The sequence below is a fragment of the Pavona decussata genome, unplaced genomic scaffold, assembly GCF_977016875.1.
Source record: "Pavona decussata unplaced genomic scaffold, jaPavDecu1.1 SCAFFOLD_19, whole genome shotgun sequence".
In the NCBI taxonomy this organism is placed as follows: domain Eukaryota; kingdom Metazoa; phylum Cnidaria; class Anthozoa; order Scleractinia; family Agariciidae; genus Pavona; species Pavona decussata.
In genome coordinates, this window is record NW_028145442.1 from 1,185,119 (window position 1) to 1,204,255 (window position 19,137).

Genomic DNA, 19,137 nt, shown 5'->3' on the forward strand with positions numbered 1-19,137 from the left:
GTGCTTTGGGTCAGGAGACGGAGGAGCAGATTAAATTAGCAAAAAACAAAATTCACTTTGACTTGTAGCTTTAAAAAGGTGATTCGGAAGCTCGCAATTAGAGGTTTTGAAAAATTCGACAATTCATTTTATTTCAAAATTCTTGGTATGGTTTGATAGTCAGCTCTATAAGCTTTAATTTGATATAGGGGTTTAGGTATCTACAGCTTAAACTGGACGCGCTACATCGCTTAAACGCGAGACACCTCTGAAGGTATCGGGCAACCTTAAGATATTTTAACGTTTGCAATAATTGTGGTGTTATCTATATATGAATCTTCACCTTCCAAGATGCGAATTTTAAAAGATGGTCCCTTATTTTTGCCGATGCCATAATCCCTTTTAACACTGCGCATGCATGCGATGAGGGCTATTTAAAACAACTTGCATGTTCTTTATATTTTGACCGGCAGAATTCGGACATATAGCGCAAGAAGAAGACTTTTTGAAGATGACAGCATCATACAGGTAAACTGGAAATAACTTATTAATTTTTGAGAGAAAAGCCATTCACATCATCCGGCGTATGTGGATTTTCGGCAGGTTCTCGATATCTAGATAGAATGGAGTTTAGAATGTTGGGTTTAGAGGGTAGAGGTACGCTACAAAACCAGGGGTGAGTTGCATAAAATTTAACGTCGGGCGAAACTGCTAACGCAAGACCTTCAGCCCAGTCACATTCAATATTTTAACGTCTGACAATAGCAGTTACGTCCGACGTTAAATTTTATGAAACTCACCCCTGGAGACTCCCCACCCCCCTTCCCCGCCCTCTCTCCCCGGAGAAAGCCCGCAATAATCTACCTACACAAATCACGCCATTTTTGAGGCCGAGATCGTTTCTTCCTCGTGTAGTTGTTTTTGTCGTCGTGTTTTAAGACTTTTTCAGGGATGAGTGAAATTTTTTTTCCACGGGAAAAAGGCCGGGATTTATACGAATTGTGACAATATTAAGTCCTTTTTTTTTTCAATTTCCGGCAAGGGGACTGCCATCCGGATCTTTATTTGTAGGTTTTCAAGTCATGCAATGCTAGGCTTCACATTCCTCTTCCTTAGACTGTCTCGAATAATCGAAGATCATTTCTCCCTCCCTTCCTCCCTCCCTCCGGTCCTTTTTCTCGTTTTTCTGTTTTGTTTTGTTTTGTTTTGTTTTGGTTTTGTGAAGAATGCGTCCTCACCTTTGCTGGGTTAATGACTTGTATCATTCCAGCTTTATATGTTTGATGTACATATACCGGCCACGCCTGCTTCCCTAAAAAATCATCGAAAGTATAGAGCTATTTCAATTAACGTTGTCGGATCAAAGTATAAAGCTGTAAGACTAGACCTCAAGATTCTGTGGATTTTTTTTATGAATAAGTTCATCAAAAACAGCTACCCATCTTCCGTCCTGTGAAGATATACGATGGCGAGCCATTCGGATGAAAGAAACGTTAGGATATCAAATGGATGAGGTGGCAGCCTCTTTGAAGATGTCTTTAAACTTTAAGCTTTGATCCGACAACGTTAATTGAAATAGCAGACCCTCTTTAAGTCCCAGCCCACAAAGCTCACCAGGGCAGTAATAACCTGTAAGCAACAAGGTGCATAAATTTGAAAAACTTGAGATGGCGATCTCCCGTGATCAGCATTTTCCAACTATATATTACATTTTAAGCGTGCATGTAGGTCTTAAGAAGCTGGCAAGTAAGAGTCATTAAAACCTGCTTTCCAAGTGTTCGCCAATTAACAAATGTGGCTCAAAAAATATTTAAACTAAACTATTAAATTATTTTATTTTACGAGTAGTACAATGTTTAAACTACTTATCCGTTGGCAAAGTTATTTGATTAAGATATTGTTCTAAAATCCTAAATTTTTTTCTTTCGTTTCAGGCATAAAGATCCTAAGCGTGATTGTCTTTGTGAAGAACAGCAGGCTATATTTTGTTCTTTGTTAATATAGTCTGTGTCGATGGACCTACATTTAAGTAAAGTTAACCTATTCAGTTGGGATGAGGGTTAGTTTCTGAAACAAAACTGTGGTGCTGTGTCGGTGGGGGTGTTGAAACAAATGTTTGGTTTTATCACCAGAGTTGGTAAGGTAATCTGGCCACTGTAAAGAGATTTGAGTGCTGACGTGTCGAGCGTTAGACCTTCGACAGAGCGAATCCTGGGCTAACTCTGGAAAAGTCGGTATTGAATTGGGAGCAATGAACACGTTGTGAGCTCGGTGGAATTTTTTTTTTTTTTTTTTTTGTTTGGCCAAGGCTGACAAGCGTGTTAAATACTTTCAAAATGTTTTGATGACAGAAGATTCTGTGAGACATTAGTGATAGAAACTCTCCATATTTATTGACGTTTTTTCACTGGTATTTAAAATTTTCAGGCATGATTGTACTGTCCTCATTTTATCAGCCCTGCGTCAGCATGGGCCAAATTCACGAAACCTTCGTAAGTACGTGTCACAAGTTACATGTATCCCGAGTATTAATGGAAAGAAATAGTCGTAATTGGAATAGAAAAGCTTATGGTTAAGGAATCAGGCCTTTCAGCTTCGTTGTATATTGTCCCATTCCAAATAACGATCTGAAATTAATTATATTAACGTACGTTTATATCTTATTTTTAGACGATTATAGAAATAGTTTTTCAGGGAAAATCACGTGATTGTAAATGGTCAATGTCCATACGGAGCTTAGTGGGTAATACGAATTGAGAGTTTTATAATCCACGATAACAGCGCTCTTATTCCCTCTTATATGAATAGTTTGGCCAAACAGCGCCGTATTGCAGGTTCAAATATAAAATAATGAACAGTTGTAAATTTATTTGTGTTGAAATTAACGTCCTTTCGATGCAAGCAACATCTTTGTTTGCAGATATTTCCAAGAAAATAAGAAATAATATACAAAACAGAAGATAAACATTTGTGAAATAATGTTATTTATCTTTCACATCAAAGTGGTTCTTATTTAAAATAAGCAGGGCATCGTGCAGTTCTGTTGTTGTAAACACTGAATAGAGAGTCGGTAGCTTGCTCATTGTAAGCATAATGCTTGCACATGAATTACTTTTTACAATGAGTTGGTACACATTTCCAAAACTTGGATTCCTGAGAAATAAATAAAAGCGAAAGTGATACATAAAGTGGGCAAGACACTTCATTAAGTGTTGTTACCGTTTAATTTCAAACTTACCTGAATCAGAAAAAAAAAATAGATGAAAATTAATTAAATCGTAAGAATATTGAGACATGAATCCGTTGTAGACTTTATTTAACTATGACAGGTACTCAATAAATAACAGTCAATTCGTCCTCGTGTCTTAACTTTGCTTTCTATTAGTTGTCATTTTGTTGTAACAAAACCCGCTTTATTGCGGGCTCAGCAATCCAGCGGTAAACGCATGCGTGCAAAGTAAAATGTTCTACTGAATGAGGTCATATGAATTGAAGCCACAGCACCCCAAGGAGCGCTACATGAACACCAATGTCGATAATCAGAATCACACGTCGGCAATTCACAACTCTGTTCCTCCCTTCATGTAAACAGCCCGTAAGACTGCCAGGAAGGCAAGTAACCCAAGCGCCATACGTTTTGTGTATTCAGTTTACATGCAGAAGGTTGTACTTGGCCCTAGCGCTTCCATCTTCCTAGCTGGGCTAAATAGTCCCTCTTTCCCTTTTATAAGTTGGGTGGTTTTTTTTTTTTTTTTTTTTTTTTCTGGAAACCTAAGTTAAGGTCCCATCTCTCATTAGTATTCGTCGCTTTCTTTACTTACTTCTTTTAGTTTTTAGCCGACTTGTAATTGTAACTGCTTGTAACTGCTATTGCACTAATAAGAGTTAATTTAAAATCTTCCTAGCGGTAGGATCTTCCTAGCTGAAAGATCTTCTTCTCTTCCTAGTTGAGAGATATGAAGATCCTAACACCATTTAAACTGCCTTCGGTCGGAAGGTCCTAATACAAGGCACACACATTAAAAATGGCGGCGGTGGGGCGTTCAGCTGCTTTTCTTCCTTCCTTCTCTACTTGGTAACTACACCGACCGAAATTTCTGCATGTAAACCAAACGAAAAGTTGTTTTGCCCTCCAGGATCTTCCTCCCTCCATGTAAGCGGGGCTTCAGTTAGCCGTGATGGTGGGGCCGGCAACGGAAAGCGAACGCGAAAATTGTCCAAACGCGCGGAACGCCGGTGCTACTATCTAAAAGCCTATTGGACAGGCGAACAATTTATCAATAGTTTGCAAATAGACAAGTTTTGTTAGTACTTGTTGTGGCCCTTTGAGCGATTATTCATCCCACCCTCTCCTCCCCACCAAACAAACAAAAACAAGTAAACAGGAACAAATGAACAAAAAAGCCAGGGCCCAGTTGTTCAAAGCCCTGTTAAGCTAATTCTGTGTTAAACTGAACTTTGATTCCTGTTTAATTACAACTTAATGAAGACTATTCAAAAAGATCTTTAATTGTTTTGTAGTTTTGACTTAAACTTTTCTTTACCACTAGCTTAAAATAATTTTTTTATAAAGATTTTTAATGAGCGAGGTGAAAACCTCGGTTAATTTTTAATCGGGGATCAGCATAAACGGCTTTCGAACAACCGGACCCTGCTGAATAACAAAATTGCCTTCCACCGTTGAGGAATAAAAAGTTGATGCCTGTAGACGTCGCCAGCATCAATTTTAGGGAACATAATTACCCTTCATCTTCGGGGGGTGGGGAGGGGGGGGATGAACAAATGACTGTTAACAAAGGTGATGGTGTTTAGATGGGGTGTTCATGATATGGTGCGGTTTCCTGCAAAAATCCAGCCAAAGAATTGAAAGGGGGAATGAATACCGAAATAGATTCACAGTTGTGGTCAACCTCGGTAGCCGTGTTTTACAGAACGGCGTTTTATTCTCTCATGTAACAAGGCACATTTTTAATAAAACAAATTGATTCACGACGGCTCTTTTAAATTTCTTTGTGGGTTTGAGGAGGCGGCTTGGCCGAGTTGTCCCAGTCAGTTTCCTTTCTGACTACTAGCTGGATTGTTTCATGCATGTTAGTCCCCTCAGCTTTCAAACTGACTCGGCCTGGTCAGGAGTCCATTAACCTGGCCACGTCTTGTAAATAGCCGACTGGTAAGCCTCACTGCCAGCTGAATTTTTTAAAGACTGGCTATGTTGAGTTTGTAATGTTATTTGAATCATTTACAGTGTCCGCCATTAGCACTGCAGGCACATTTACAATTTAATAAGTTTATTTTTATTGATTATTATTTAACATTTTGAATTGCAAGTACAGTCAGTTGTCTTACTTTCTGATCACGTGATACCTTATCATATATAACATTTTCTTTTACTACATCTTCATTACAGTTTCTTTTGTAACAATGACGTCCTTTTCAAACTATGCGAAAGAACTATCAAGCACCGCACACAGTAGCTGTCTTTTTACAATTAATGCGCATCATTAGGTCATTCCTTCATGTAAGCGGGCTCGTGGAGTCCTTTTCCCTTGGGACAAAATATTCTTTTCCCTGGTCGAGGAAATTCTGGAGGCCCTTCATATCCATCGCTTTGGTCTTCTTTGAACTTCCTACTAAAATAAAAAAATAATAAAAAAAAGAAATATTAGGGAAAGGAATAACCAAGTCACCTCATACTTGTCTGAATGATATAATGGACTTCCGCTGTCTCTAAACCAGGCCATCTTGAACCTCTCCCTCTCTTTAAAGGATCTCAATGGGGTTAACCATGGAGGCGCGGTGGTGAAGTGATTAGAGCGTCGGACTTTCGATCGGACGGTCGGAGGATCTGAGGGTCGTTTGTTCCAGGCCAGGTTGGTCTCTTCATTGCTGTGTTGTTTCCTTAGACAAGAAACTTTGCTCCACATTCTCTCTCTTCACCCAGATGTATAAATGGGTACGGGCGACATATTGCTGGGGGTAACCCTGCGATGGACTAGCATCTCATCCAGGGGGGAGTAGCAATACTCCTAGTTGCTTCATGTTACAGAAACCGGGCTGCGCCCCGGCCGTGTGGGCCACTTAGGCTCTTGTGCGACTCTATGGGGTAACCCGTCAGCCGTCAAACAGCCTAAAATTTAACCACCAACCGTCAAAAAAGGCAAATTTTACCGTCAACCGTCAAAAAAGCAGTTACTGTTAGCTGTCAAACGGTTTCACGGTCTTTCAAATATCACTATTTCAACTGCTCTCAAAGTATCGTTTCAACTGGTAAACCCGGCAGTTTCCTTGTTCCCACCGTATATCACTTTGTGGCCTTTTCCACTTAATTCGCGTCTAAACTGACTAACTTCTGTCTGATATTAATGATTTACTACATTGACAACGTGTTTCTGACCACAAAACAACCTCCAAAACACAATTGTCGATATTAAAAAACACAAAGATTAATATTAACTCTGTTTTTTTTTTCATGGAAGTTTTTCTTGTTCGTTAAACCCTCTCTTTAGCAGAAGACTTTGTTTCTCTCAAGTGGATACAATTTACAGTAATCTACTATTGGCTAACTATAACTACGGCTTTCTAGGCGAAATTGCAAGTAGCCTGTGAACAGGCTCTCAAGTGGGCTATAGGGGTATAGGTTTACTTGTACGCTGGGTCAAGCTTAGGCTTTCTATAGTTAAGATTATCACCGTAATAAGAGAGTTTTGGTAACTTAGTTGTTTCTGAGAATGATTTATTATTCATTAAATGACACAGGCATAATCGGGAAAAACCCGAGTGCTCCTATCAGCAGTCGAACCTAAAACCTTTCGATTACTAGTTCGGATGCTCTACCACTGAGCTACAGGAGACTCGTGGGAGCTAAGGCCATTAAACTAGGTTCATGGGACAAACATCCTGCATACTGCTAGGATTGGAATGTCATGTGTGTCAAATGCACAATGGAATGAATGCGATGGAATATGTTATATTCGTATAGTCTCTGAAATAGTCGTAAATATACGTTTCAAAAACAGGCTTCAAATAATACTTGCATGATGCATGAAGTAAATAATCATTTCTTCTCTACAAAGCGTTTTTGACTAGTCGAGGTGATCTAGCATCATTTTTACTGCGGAATAAGTGATCATCGTAGTTGCTCACATCGCTCGTGGTTTCTGATATTTCACTTTTCCTAAAAAACTAAAGTAAAGGAAGGAATTTTACATTGATAACTTGCAAAGGTGGTTCTCGGTCCAAAAAAATTAAATACTTTCCATTGGAATCAAGACTATGTGTGTAACGACATGAAGAAAAAGATTCAAGTGAGCATGCCTGTCCTGTCAAATACTTCATTTATGCATTAAAAATATAATTTGGCTCAATACAAGTCTATCTGGTAGATACTTACATCATAAAATCAAATAAAATACAGACCTTCCATGTTCTTGTGCATCTCCAGCCATTTTCAAGCATTGGTGGTGAACTGAGTTTTCTCGTTTTTGCCGTTGGGTTAGCCAGCCATCCTTCCAGTTGCGCGTCAAGATCCTTCGCAATTCCACAGCTTGACGAGAAATACCAAGTAAAAGGCATAGCAAAGCCAGTACGATGGTTTTCTTCATTCTGAAAGTTGATTTTGTGTCTCAGAATTATTTTCATGTGAAAGCGTCGTCTGGGGTTTGGTCATGGATTGGGAGACAGCAACGTTATTAAGTAGCAGCTGTGTCCCTTTATAAAAATCCACAGGGGGTAACATAACCTTCCCTAGAAGCCAGACAAAACGACAACAAAACTTACTTAATTACCTCTAAGTATTCGAGATTTGACCAGCCGTTCGGAGTCGTGAAAGCAGTTAGTCGTGAAATTGCAAAATTTCACAAAAAACTTCTTGGCTGCACAGGTTTTACGGAGAAATATCCAAGATGCGCTGAAGATGGAGGCTTCAGTCACCGGCTCGGTTTCGGCGGTAAAAAAGATGTATATCAGTCTCATTAAAATCCGCCGGGAGAAGTGGTTTACAAACGCATGATGTAATTAATCCAAGACACCGCAGATGCGAAAAACAAATTCAGTTAATGAAACACAGCTAAACAAACATGCCCCATGGCAAGAAGAGTGAGACGTGAGCGATGACCATGGAAAACTTTCGAAATTTTTTGAAACACTTAGACGTTTTGTAAATCATTCAGTACTGGCAAACGAAATAACGAACAGAAATAGCTAAGAATTGTTTTAGGCAAAGATGTGAGTTCTACCCAGTGTTTTTCAGTATACAACTTAGTGTGAGATCATGTTGAAAAAATGACGATCACATTTTGTACCCATGTTTATGCGTTATGGGTGAAAAACTAACATTTTTGTCATCTTTGTGGTCGAAATTGGGTGTGGCAGTACTGCTGTAAACAGAGGGAAATCACAACATCATAACTTGGATCGGAGAACTGACGCCACCAGCAAAAACCCACAATGCGGGTCAAATAATTTTGAAACAGCTTTCTCCCCCCGCTCAATGTTGACTCTTCTTCACCGTTGTTCGAATAGAACTAGTTTTGTAGAGGAAGCAACATTCAAAAGGGGAAGCGAGATGAACTCCGTTGAAACCGTTTTATGGTTTATAGCCGGGACTGTAGTTTTTTGGTTTTGCAAAAAACTTTAATGCAGTGTTCTAGATGTAGCGAGAATTCAACCTCAAAACTACATTCTTGAATGAGAAAATCCGACCTGTGAATACTTGAGATAAAACAAAAGATGAGCATGTTCGCTTCGGTTTGACTGACAAATCGGCGGCGAACGGGAATTACTGCTAACAATGAAATAACAAGGGCTGAATGAACCGCGTCTCACCGGAATATTGGAAATAAAGGTCAGGTTGAAAATTTCAATTCTCCTATATATGTGTTATTGACTTATTTTGTTAGAAGTTTAATCTATGAGCCAGAAATTCTCTCAGTTATGTCGATGAATTTCAGGTCGTTGAGATTTTGCATTTTCTTCCTTTCTTACTCTCATTCTACTCCATTTACTCGCGTTTAAACCTAATTTGTTTGATTTTTTTATTGTAAAAGACAGATCGATCAATGTCGTCAGCTTTTCATGTTTCTGTCGCGGCCCTTATTGATAACAAATTTTGTCATAACATTACCAAAGTTGTTGTGGGTCCACAAGCCGGCCGTGCGTCTGTACTCTGATAACGCACAGAGGACGCCAAAACGACGCTAGCTTTTCGTGTGTCTGTTCGGCCTTATTGATGAAAAATTTCTCATGACATTGCTAAAGTTGTAGTGGATCCACAAGCGAGCCGTGCGTCTGTACTCTGATAACGCACGGATCACGTCAAAACGTTGCAAGAACAGGAAAGTTCGCTACGAGCCGCAGACGAGTAACGTGAATGAGTTTTTTATGTCACGTTTTGTCGTCCTCCGTGAGTTATCCAGTTATCTTCGGCTCATAGGGCACTTATTTGCAGTTACATACAACGTTTTGACGTCCTCTATGCGTTATCAGTATAACGAATGAGTAATATCAGTCTATAAGTTCAGTTTGCACTTTAATTTTTTTCTGTTCCTTGTATAGTTATGTATAATGTTTACGCGCCACTAAATTGCACGTGGCAGTGACCAACCCAAATGCCTAATTTCAGGCTTTGGTCACATTTTTCTTTAGCTTGCATTGTATTGTATTGTTCATAGTTCAAGAGAATGTTATGATAATATGAAAATAGTGCAAAACAAAAAATGAAATAAAAAAGAGGAATCTATCTTTTTTCATTGTTGTGACATCAGTCGATCATCTGTCACAAAATTAGAAATGTTTGTAACAATAGCTGTAGTGGTGATCGAGAAGGCAAATTTGGTTGATATTGCGTCATTCATTTTCCAAGTATTTTCCAATTTACCTTGCTGGCATGTGTTGTTCTGGGACAAAAATAACCCATCAGTCATGAAGTTCCATTGGATTTTGATAGCAATCCCATCGTTGCCAACTCTTCCCTAAGAAATGGAGACATCTTCAAAAATGATAAAATTTAAACTTCCTTTTAAAGTGTTTCCAATCCGACCCTTTGCTTTAGCGTCGAAGGTTAATTATTTTCATTATTTTGATATTCGAAATGTAACATGATCTTTCCCCTTTTGCAGCGTGAAATATATAATATCAATTCCGCTTTATCGTTGTTTCGCGCGCCTATACCCAAACGGTGTTGGGTTTTCAATTTGCACCTTGTTTTGCTGTCCAAGTTAAGTTATCGGGTACATGTCTGAAACATCAGTAAGCCATTTTTATTTTTGCCGCGCGCATCACGAATCGTTTTTACTGAAAGAGCGTGACTCGAGAGTAAAAAAGCAAAAAAAACGAACAGTAACGTTTCCACACCAGCCAGCAGACTTAAATTAAAAATTAACAGAAGAAACTTACGTCTGTGCGATTGAGCGAGTGAGCGAGTTGTCACGTGCTACCCAAACTCACTCTAGAGAAACTCAGTTGCCTATTCACCACAACGCGTTAAAAAAGTGCAAAAACGTTTTCATCATCACTGAGTGAGGAATCCCGATAAACTACACGTATATGGGTTTTTTTACAGTTTTCTGTGGATAGATTGATGTGACTAATGTATTTTTAGAAACAAAAGTTAACGAAGTCGTAGGGAGAGAGAATTACATAACAAGAAAATCCCATAAATGGTTAATTTGTAGTAAAAAATAAATTTGGCAAACTAAAAAAAAAAATTAACGAAATTATCCGTCTTTCTTGCCACAAGAATAAAATTTACCGAAAATTAGAATACAGGACTGGTGATTTTTTTCTTCACTTTTCATTCTTGTCACAAACTAAATCTATGACCGCGTTGCATATTTTTAATCTTTTCACCAAACAGCAGAAAAGTTTTGAATATACACTGAACGAAGAGGAAGCGTCCTGCGTTGCCCTAGTAATTAGAGTTTTCATTTCATTAACTTGACGCTAGTGATCTCTTAACAATTTTAGTATTTGAAGATTTATCAGCTTCATGTGAAAATAAGTGAAACCGCGTCAAAAATTAAATGCAATTGCATACATCTGTAAAACAAGTTGATACTAGTTGAATTAAATGCAACTGACCAAACCAAGGCGATAGGCTTCTTTTGCATCGGTTTGAAGGTTAATAAACTGTCAAATGCATACTGAAAGACAACTGATGATATTGTGTTGTTCGAAAGATCCTGTTTTTCAAACGTTATTAATCAGAAACTGTATTTACGGTGACTTAATTTACGCCCTGCTGCGGCAGAACCAGCATGTTAAACAAGTCTCGGGAAAATATCGCGTGAAATTATAATCCGCAATATATACTGATTATAATAGAGCCACTCGCACGAATGAGGCATTCAAAACCAAACCATGAATTTTTAACTACAACTCAACAAGAGCTCAAAGGCTAAATATAACACTTTGTAACGAACTGAAATAATTCATTTACATAATGCGGAAAGCGAATCTGAAGCGAAGATAAACACTGTTTGTACATATCACTGATATTCTGCTCACAGATTCATTATGTGGGACGATATCACTGCATGTCTAGGAAAATAAGACTAAAGTGACATCACGCCAGCCATAAAAACATCCTCTTTGATTATCACAAAATTGTTTTAACAAAGCAGTGTTCCCTGATTTGATTATTTTATCATTTTAATTGATTTTAGCTTGCGGTCGTCTCGTTCGTAATCGTATGAAATAGGAATTATGAATTGAAATTTTCATCGCTGTTTGCGCGAATCAATTTTCTTATCACATATATACCGAGACTCTCTTACAGTGCTGATAAAACTAATGGCTTTAATGAAACAATTAAATTTCTTTTTGTCCGTAAGGTGTAAGATAAATTAAACGTGCTGTATTAAGAGGGCGTTCCGAATCTTAGCTTTGAAGTGTCGGAACCTTTTCTTATTTAAGAAAAATGTCTAATACAATTTACCTTTAGGCTCACTGAGGGACAGACGCAGTTTACTCAAAATAGCAAAATTACTGGATTTTAGTCATTTAGTCAATAAATTGTCTAAAATTATTTATAGTATTCATGCTACAAGCCATAAAATCCGGAGAAAATTAATGAACGAGAAAGGAATCACATTGAAATGTAATTGGATTTAGTTCAGCTGCACGTCTCAAATCACTTGAGGTTCTTCTTAACAAGTTTCATTAAAATCATACACTTAATTCAATGACAAAATTACACTCTGCAGTCAAATGTTCCTCGGCGTTTTCTTATGGAAATTTGATTTATTTAGCACGGCGTGTTCAAAGATAATCTACATTACAACATGCGAACATGTTACGAAACAATTCGCTTGGTGTGAAACGTACGACTTTTGTTTTAAAACGTATGCTCTAGAAAAATTTTCATCACAATAGAGCTAACTTCATAAGCAAAGTTTATGTTCAATTTCCTCTCGTTAGCGAAAAAAAATTCACAAATCAGTTGCGTGGAGTTCATTAGCATGGTACAATCTGTTACACGGCAGCCAATCCCGTTGAAGCAGTGAATCAAGCCACTGATAACCATAAGGCGTTCACCTGATGTGTTTAATTACTGTAACATTTACTCTCTCCGATTGATTGAAATAAATTTGATAGCCAGCAGTCTCAAACTGCCTTCAAAATCCGTCAAGAGGGCCCAAGTTGAACAGCAGGACAGCCAGCCAAGCTTCCGCAGTTAGTCAACAAGAAGGAACTCAACAACCGGCAACTTGTTCAGTGAGAAGATTTTGGGTTGCCTCGTCATCGTTATGCCGAAATCATTTCTGGTTCGATTCCGCAAAGGACCCGGTACTGAAACGACCCAAAGGGCAAATCAAGGTATGAACTGAATTTCCTTACTATCGTGTTCGGCCATTCGACCACTCAAGTATAAAAGTTGATAATATTCCTGCAGTTTGCTAAATACTGGAAATAGCCCGTACGATCATTGATCACTGCAAGTTGCCTGAATTAACGTCTTTTTTTAATTTTGGGGCGGAATTAAAGGAGTTTTAATTCACAACTTAAAAAAGGTCGGGTATAAATGCTCCGATAGAACAGTTATTAAATGTTAAAAATTATGGCGGAAAAGGAAAATAAATCGAAAAGAATAATTTCGTGATTAAGTGGCTTGTTTCATATCGCAGGCGGTACAGTAGCCTGTAGGTCGCATTTGAAACCTCCTTTTGAAGATCTAAGGGAATTAAAAAACTATCACCAGTTTATTTTTCGCTAGCTCTTATTTTACAACTGAGAAAATTACAAAAATACAAATTAAAACAAAAAGAATTTTGCCACTTCACAAGAGGAAAAACGCCTAAAAACATGGAAAATTGATTTCCTTTTTTCTGCCCTGTGAAGTTAATAATTTATTGCTTTGCTTGACAAAGTTTTGGTATTTCTTTGAATTTGTACTTTGTTTGGCTTACACCCGACAGAGAAAACTGAAGAAATTTGATTTCCTGAGAATTGTGATTTCCTTTAAAATCACGGTTCTGGACGTGCCCTCCGAAAGCTTATTTGTATGACGCCGGATATGAGATGTTCTCCATTCAAACTAGGCTTAAGCAAACAAAACAACCAAGAAAGGTGAAAAGTGCCTCTCATTTGTACGACAATGCCTAGCTTCATAAAGAAAATTCTGATTTGATATTTGCTCTAGGAAGCAGTAGGAAGATATCCGGTTCTATTGAAGATTGTGATCTATAGGAGGGTAATACAAGGCGATATTTACCTGTAACGTTGACAAGAACTTAGATTACATACATTGCAAGCAGCCGAGCCGGAAAAATCAATTTTCTTTCAAGCCTTTCGCCCGACAAATGTTTATAAAACAGATTTTAAGACTGCGATTCGTTGAATATACTTTTCGGTGAAGTTAATCTGCATAATGAGTTAACTTGACTGAGTAAACAGCAAGTGATTAGAGAGGAAACACAAGGTTTCTTCACCTGCTCTATTCATGCAGTCACAGAGCATTATTAAATTCACCTATCGCCAGCTTTTGTGATATTACGCACGAGGTTCCGCCAAATACTTGAATAAAATTTTGATTGAGAAGAGCTGAGAATCAGATTGAATTGAGGCGTTGTCCGCATAGACAGCTGGTTTACGAATGGCGTTTTTAGCCTACAAGCAAACGTGCCCTCATTTTACCCCCTTTATTAGATCGCACACTAGTATTTTGGTGTGACATGAACTGTTTTAATCGTTGGTTCATACAATGTACGCTTACTTGGTAGTCATCTGAGGTCATGCCATTTGAACAACAGCGATCACTTCAATAAAAAAAAAATTGCTTGTTTTTAATAGAAACTATGCCCGAAACTAAATTTGTGAATTACTCCTTTTTAAATGGCTTAAAAAACAAACGGCCTTGTAAACCGACAAAAAGGCTGAAAATTAAAATCTAGATAGTCAAAATCCTTTTCCGTTTTTAATCGAAAACAAAGATATTCAAAGCAAAGAAATATCCTTCCTATGATAAGAATTCTTTCCGGCTGAGTGAAGGTACTTGTGTAGGACAGTCTGTGATTTACTCACGGCAGCTTTACCGTCCAATCTCACATTCGCCAATCTTTAGCCCGAGGTGGGTAGATAGCCATTCAAATGTTTGAATTTTAAACGATTTCGGCTGTCAGTATTAAGGAATTTAGATTACATTGGAAAGTCACACCGGGAGTCACTTTATTACAAGTGGGGAGCAGGGATGGCGCAGTGGTGCCTCCCACCAATGTGGTCCGGGTTCGAATCCCGGACTCGGCGTCATATGTGGGTTGAGTTTGTTGTTAGTTCTCGTCTTTGCTCCGAGAGGTTTTTCTCCGGATACTCCGGTTTTCCCCTCTCCTCAAAAACCAACACTTCTAAATTCCAATTCGATCTGGAAGGTGTCCTCAATTAGTGGTTCGCGCTAAATACATTGACACTTAAATAAAGGGATGTTCCAATTCTGAGTGAGATCAATAACAAACACATTACTCGATCGGTTCTCTAATTAATTAGAGGTTCCACGTTCTCATTGAGTTTGGTTGTAGTTTCAATGTTTGAATGTGGACATGTTGACCTAAACGTACATTTTTGATCTTTATTAACAGTTTCTCGTTTCGAATAGGCCAATTTCGATATATTAAAATTCTACCTTGATTGGCCTACCAAGGCATCATTCCCCGTTGCCATGTTGAAAGCCCGCTGCGAGCGTTTCTTAACAAAGTTACTTAATAATAGATCTATGAACCTCGGAATTGGCCTACCAAGGCATCAAGGCAAATACAACATATCCAGCTTTACTCAGCTCGATTAGCTTTTCAGTTATACTGAGTAAATTTATCTATTTTTGTATCAGAATATTATGTTGTAAATTAAGACTCTTGGTAATAAAGCTTACTAATTACACTACACGTAACTCACTGATTTTGTACACCCCCTTAACTCAATCATGTATCCTTGATAGTTACAGCTTAATTGTGTTCCCAGGACAAATAAAAATTCATGTTCATGACCCGAGGGGACTTTCCATGGAGCTAGTGGGGACTTTACGCCACCACGACGGCAACGCCAACGAAAACGTCACATGAAAATTCAAGTTCGTGTTACTTGTACTACTTTGCGCTTATTCCAATGCGTTCAACTTCTACTATGTGGCCGAACTATCCAGTAACAGAACTGCTGGGAACGGTCTTCAAGTTAACACAGAGAAAGAAAATTTACTGTCATGTGCTCACGCTCTCCATAAAGCCTTGAATTTGGGCATTTCACGTTGTTGTTTGGTCGAAGATGGCGACGAAATGTATCAAAATTTGTAATGCACGCCGCACAGCATTGTTTAGCTCATTAAGCCTTTTCTTCACTGACGTTTTCGTTGTCGTCGGCGTGGTGTTTGCGTAAAGTCGCTAGTGTTAGCACGGGGGACTTGTCATGGTATCCCGGGAGGTCTAACTTGTTACAAGGACAGATAGATATTTATTTTTTCATTTGGTTACGGAGAGGTGTCCCACAAAGATAGACACAAGAGTAGAAGTGCAGTTACGCCGGGATATTTAGTCGAAGGGGCAAGTTCCTGCTAGTTACTGACAGTTATTATTGCACTGCTTCTCTCAAAGAGCATAAAATTCAAAGATACAGTGATTTGTATTCGATAAATTAAATTTGTTTATATCTTTTGTCACAGAGAGAAAGCTCCAAGAAGATCACCGCCCACTCCTCCTTCAAGCGTCAAAGAAACGCTGGATAGCAGACCACAATGCTCCAAAACTATTTAACTTTTCCAGTGAAAAAACCTGCGAGCTTTCTAAACCTCAACCTTCAACAGACGACATGAAAATCACTCTTGACCATGGAAATGTGAAAATCGGTGAAACAAGACAGCCGCAGCCTGCCATCAGTCTCCCTCAAACCGAGAATGATGATACGTTCACGTGCAACACTTGTCAAAAATTGTTTTGCACGCCGCACGGTCTGGAGGTACACGTGAGGCGCTCGCACGCTGGAAGTCGTCCGTACGGGTGTGTCACGTGCGGTAAGACCTTCAGCCATTACGTGAGCCTCGCGCAGCACAGAAAAACTCACAACAATGTCAAGATATTTGAGTGCAAGACATGTGGAAAGCATTTCAAACGTTCCTCGACCTTGTCCACCCACATGTTGATTCACGCTGATATCAGGCCGTTTTCTTGCGATTATTGTGGGAAAAGATTTCATCAGAAGTCGGACATGAAAAAACACATGCTCGTGCATACCGGGGAGAAACCCCACAAATGCCGGCAGTGTGGCAAATGTTTCAGCCAATCTTCGAATCTCATTACTCACAGCCGAAAGCACCTCGGATTCAAACCGTTTGCTTGTCAGAAATGCGGAAGGGCGTTCTATCGCAAAGTGGATTTAAGGAGGCACAGTCACGTTCATCGAGCAGGTTGCCATGCCAATAACAAAACTTTTGAAGAGTTTTGTTTTGATCAGGCGTTGTTCATGTCTTCGCCACCGACTTAAAATTTCATCTAATCTGTGAAAATTGCATTTTGCACCAAAGACTGACACTGTCAGTGGCTTGAACCCAGGAGTCTTTGCTATCAGTCTAGTAATCTCACCGAGTGATAGTCAGGCTTCCTTAAAAAAGACTCTTGTTGGAGCTTAATGACTCCGTAACCCGAGCGAACGTCATTTACGGAGTGAAATCAGTGAAACAGACTTTACTAAAAATTAGATTAAATTCAGTTTTGTTTCTTCTCAAGAATTCGACGTAAAAGCATAAAGTGAATTGGAATATAAGACAACGATTTGCTTCAGTGAAAACGCCGGAGGAACTAAAAATCTGTATTTGCTCACAGCTAAAAGTTATTGAGAGACATTTTCTCTACATTGACAGCCTATACTATACTGGCGCCATGCAAGAATTGTGCTGACTTTGTTGTAAATAAAACTCTTATCAGCTGGTAGTATGTGTTTAGTTAAGATTCAAGTGATTTGTCCTAGCTCTACTTAAGGGAGGGAAAACACTTCTCGGCAAAGTGTTTTGACAAAACAGATTGCCAACTATGTTTGTTGAAAACCAAACCAATTGGCTCAGTTTTCCGCTGGCGCAACAGCATTTCCCAAACATGTTAACAAGCGCAGAAAGGTACAGTTAATTGTCAACAGCGTTTTGGCAACTTTATCACTACAATCTAACAAAACCGATTACAGTATTTGAAGCTTCACCCGCTATTGACATCACTAGGAAGCGACAATACCTTTTCCCAAAGTCTAGTAATTTTTCATGTCTTAATCATTCTCTATCAATCGAAGTTTTGACGTGTGAAGCCGAATGAGTTTGCCAACTTTAAAGTTTGCCAAGGCCGTTTTGACAACTTTAGTTACTCAAATGAGGGCACTTTAATCAATAAAAGTCGGCTAACAAAACCAATTACAATAGATATCTTGGTAGCTTGGCCCGCTAAGATAAAACTTACCGCTATCTTTGTTCATAAGTTACTAATTTTCGCCGGTACTCGGTCGACTGAACCGTATCTAGGGAGGCTATATTTTCTCGAGTTTACATCAAATAGCTAGGACTCAAATGCAAAGGCTTTTATTTGCAAATTGACTTGATTTTTGCATTTTTTATTTTCTATATCAGTTTTAGCGAAAATTTCGAAAATGAGTACGAGAAATCGCAATGTAATAATGTTACTTTACCCATAAATGACAGCCGTGATAATGGATTATTAGCCAATCCAGATATTTTTGTGCATGTATACTTCCGTGCCAAAAGGGGATTTATTTTCTTAATATTCATGATTATTTTTCTCGACACAAAAGCGTCATTAGTTGAGTGAAACTTGTTAGTGAGTGCGAATCAAGTTTTAGGACGGAACTTGATAATTACGTCGACAAATTTCCCCCATACTGAGTCAACAACCACCTTATTGCACAATTCGTGAAATGCGTGCAAGCATTCTTGTCTGTACTTAACGTAAGTAAACATCCTAAAAACACTGCCAAAAACAAACAAATAAAATTAAGTATAGAAAGCTGAAGTTATGTTGTTGTAACACTTCCTGTCATGTATGTGTGCACTGGATTTTCCTCTTTGCGTTTGGTCCAATCTCGACTTTATGAATCTGAGTCGCAAAATAAGACAATCGGGTATTTTTAACCAACAGCTGGCAAATAGGAAAATGAGTCAGCTTAGAAAGTGAAATTTTGTCCAATTGTAAGGGAAAACAGTCCATCTCGCTGAACGAGGCAACGAGGGTTTTCAGTGAAATTTTGTTTACTGACATCTGAAATGACAAAAAGCTTAAATTTTTTTAAACTGTCGTTCAAAAGAACTGATTAGTTTAAGTTTAAGTTTAAGTTTAATAATACTTTACGATGTAATATTTCTGCAGTCTAGAGTGGGGGGAGGGGGAGGGGAGGGACTATAACGACTGGAGAATAATTGGGGAAAACTGATATTTCCATACTAAGGTTACTCTCCAATATATTTACGTGATAACGTGGACTAGCCGCTTAAAACGTAAGATTTACACTGTCATTGAAACTCAGCGGGTATGATTGAGATTTGTGAAATCTTCCAGGAATAACTAGGTATTGTCTTCTGAAAACGAAGAAATTTGGAGTTAAATTCCGGCATAAATGTGACTCCAATAAATGTGGATTCTATTTAGAAACTTTTATAATGCCAATATATTGTATCTTTCACTGCCA

At 38.5% G+C, this 19,137-nt stretch overlaps 2 protein-coding genes across 3 annotated transcripts in view; both read left to right on the top strand.

Annotated features, from left to right (window-relative positions):
* LOC146486944 (MFS-type transporter SLC18B1-like) overlaps positions 1-3,348 on the top strand; it is a 38,717-nt gene extending 35,369 nt beyond the window's left edge. For both annotated transcript variants that reach the window (XM_085090915.1, XM_085090932.1), the window contains exons 15-16: positions 453-507; positions 1,914-3,348. In XM_085090915.1, coding sequence (XP_084947041.1) covers positions 453-507; positions 1,914-1,919 — 61 coding nt within the window. In that variant the 3' untranslated portion in view covers positions 1,920-3,348. The remainder of the gene's footprint in view (positions 1-452; positions 508-1,913) is intronic.
* An 8,979-nt stretch (positions 3,349-12,327) lies between these two features.
* LOC146486945 (uncharacterized) lies at positions 12,328-17,554 on the top strand. Its single transcript, XM_085089855.1, has 2 exons — positions 12,328-12,792; positions 16,121-17,554. Exons 1-2 carry the CDS (start codon positions 12,723-12,725, stop codon positions 16,936-16,938), a joined length of 888 nt encoding a protein of 295 aa, XP_084945981.1. The 5' UTR covers positions 12,328-12,722; the 3' UTR covers positions 16,939-17,554.
* Positions 17,555-19,137: the final 1,583 nt, after the last annotated feature.

Coding starts and splice junctions, on each gene's coding strand:
- LOC146486945 (XM_085089855.1), top strand. CDS start 12,723: ATGCCGAAATCATTTCTGGTTCGATTCCGCAAAGGACCCGGTACTGAA. Junction 12,793..16,120: donor GACCCAAAGGGCAAATCAAG/GTATGAACTGAA, acceptor CTTTTGTCACAG/AGAGAAAGCTCCAAGAAGAT.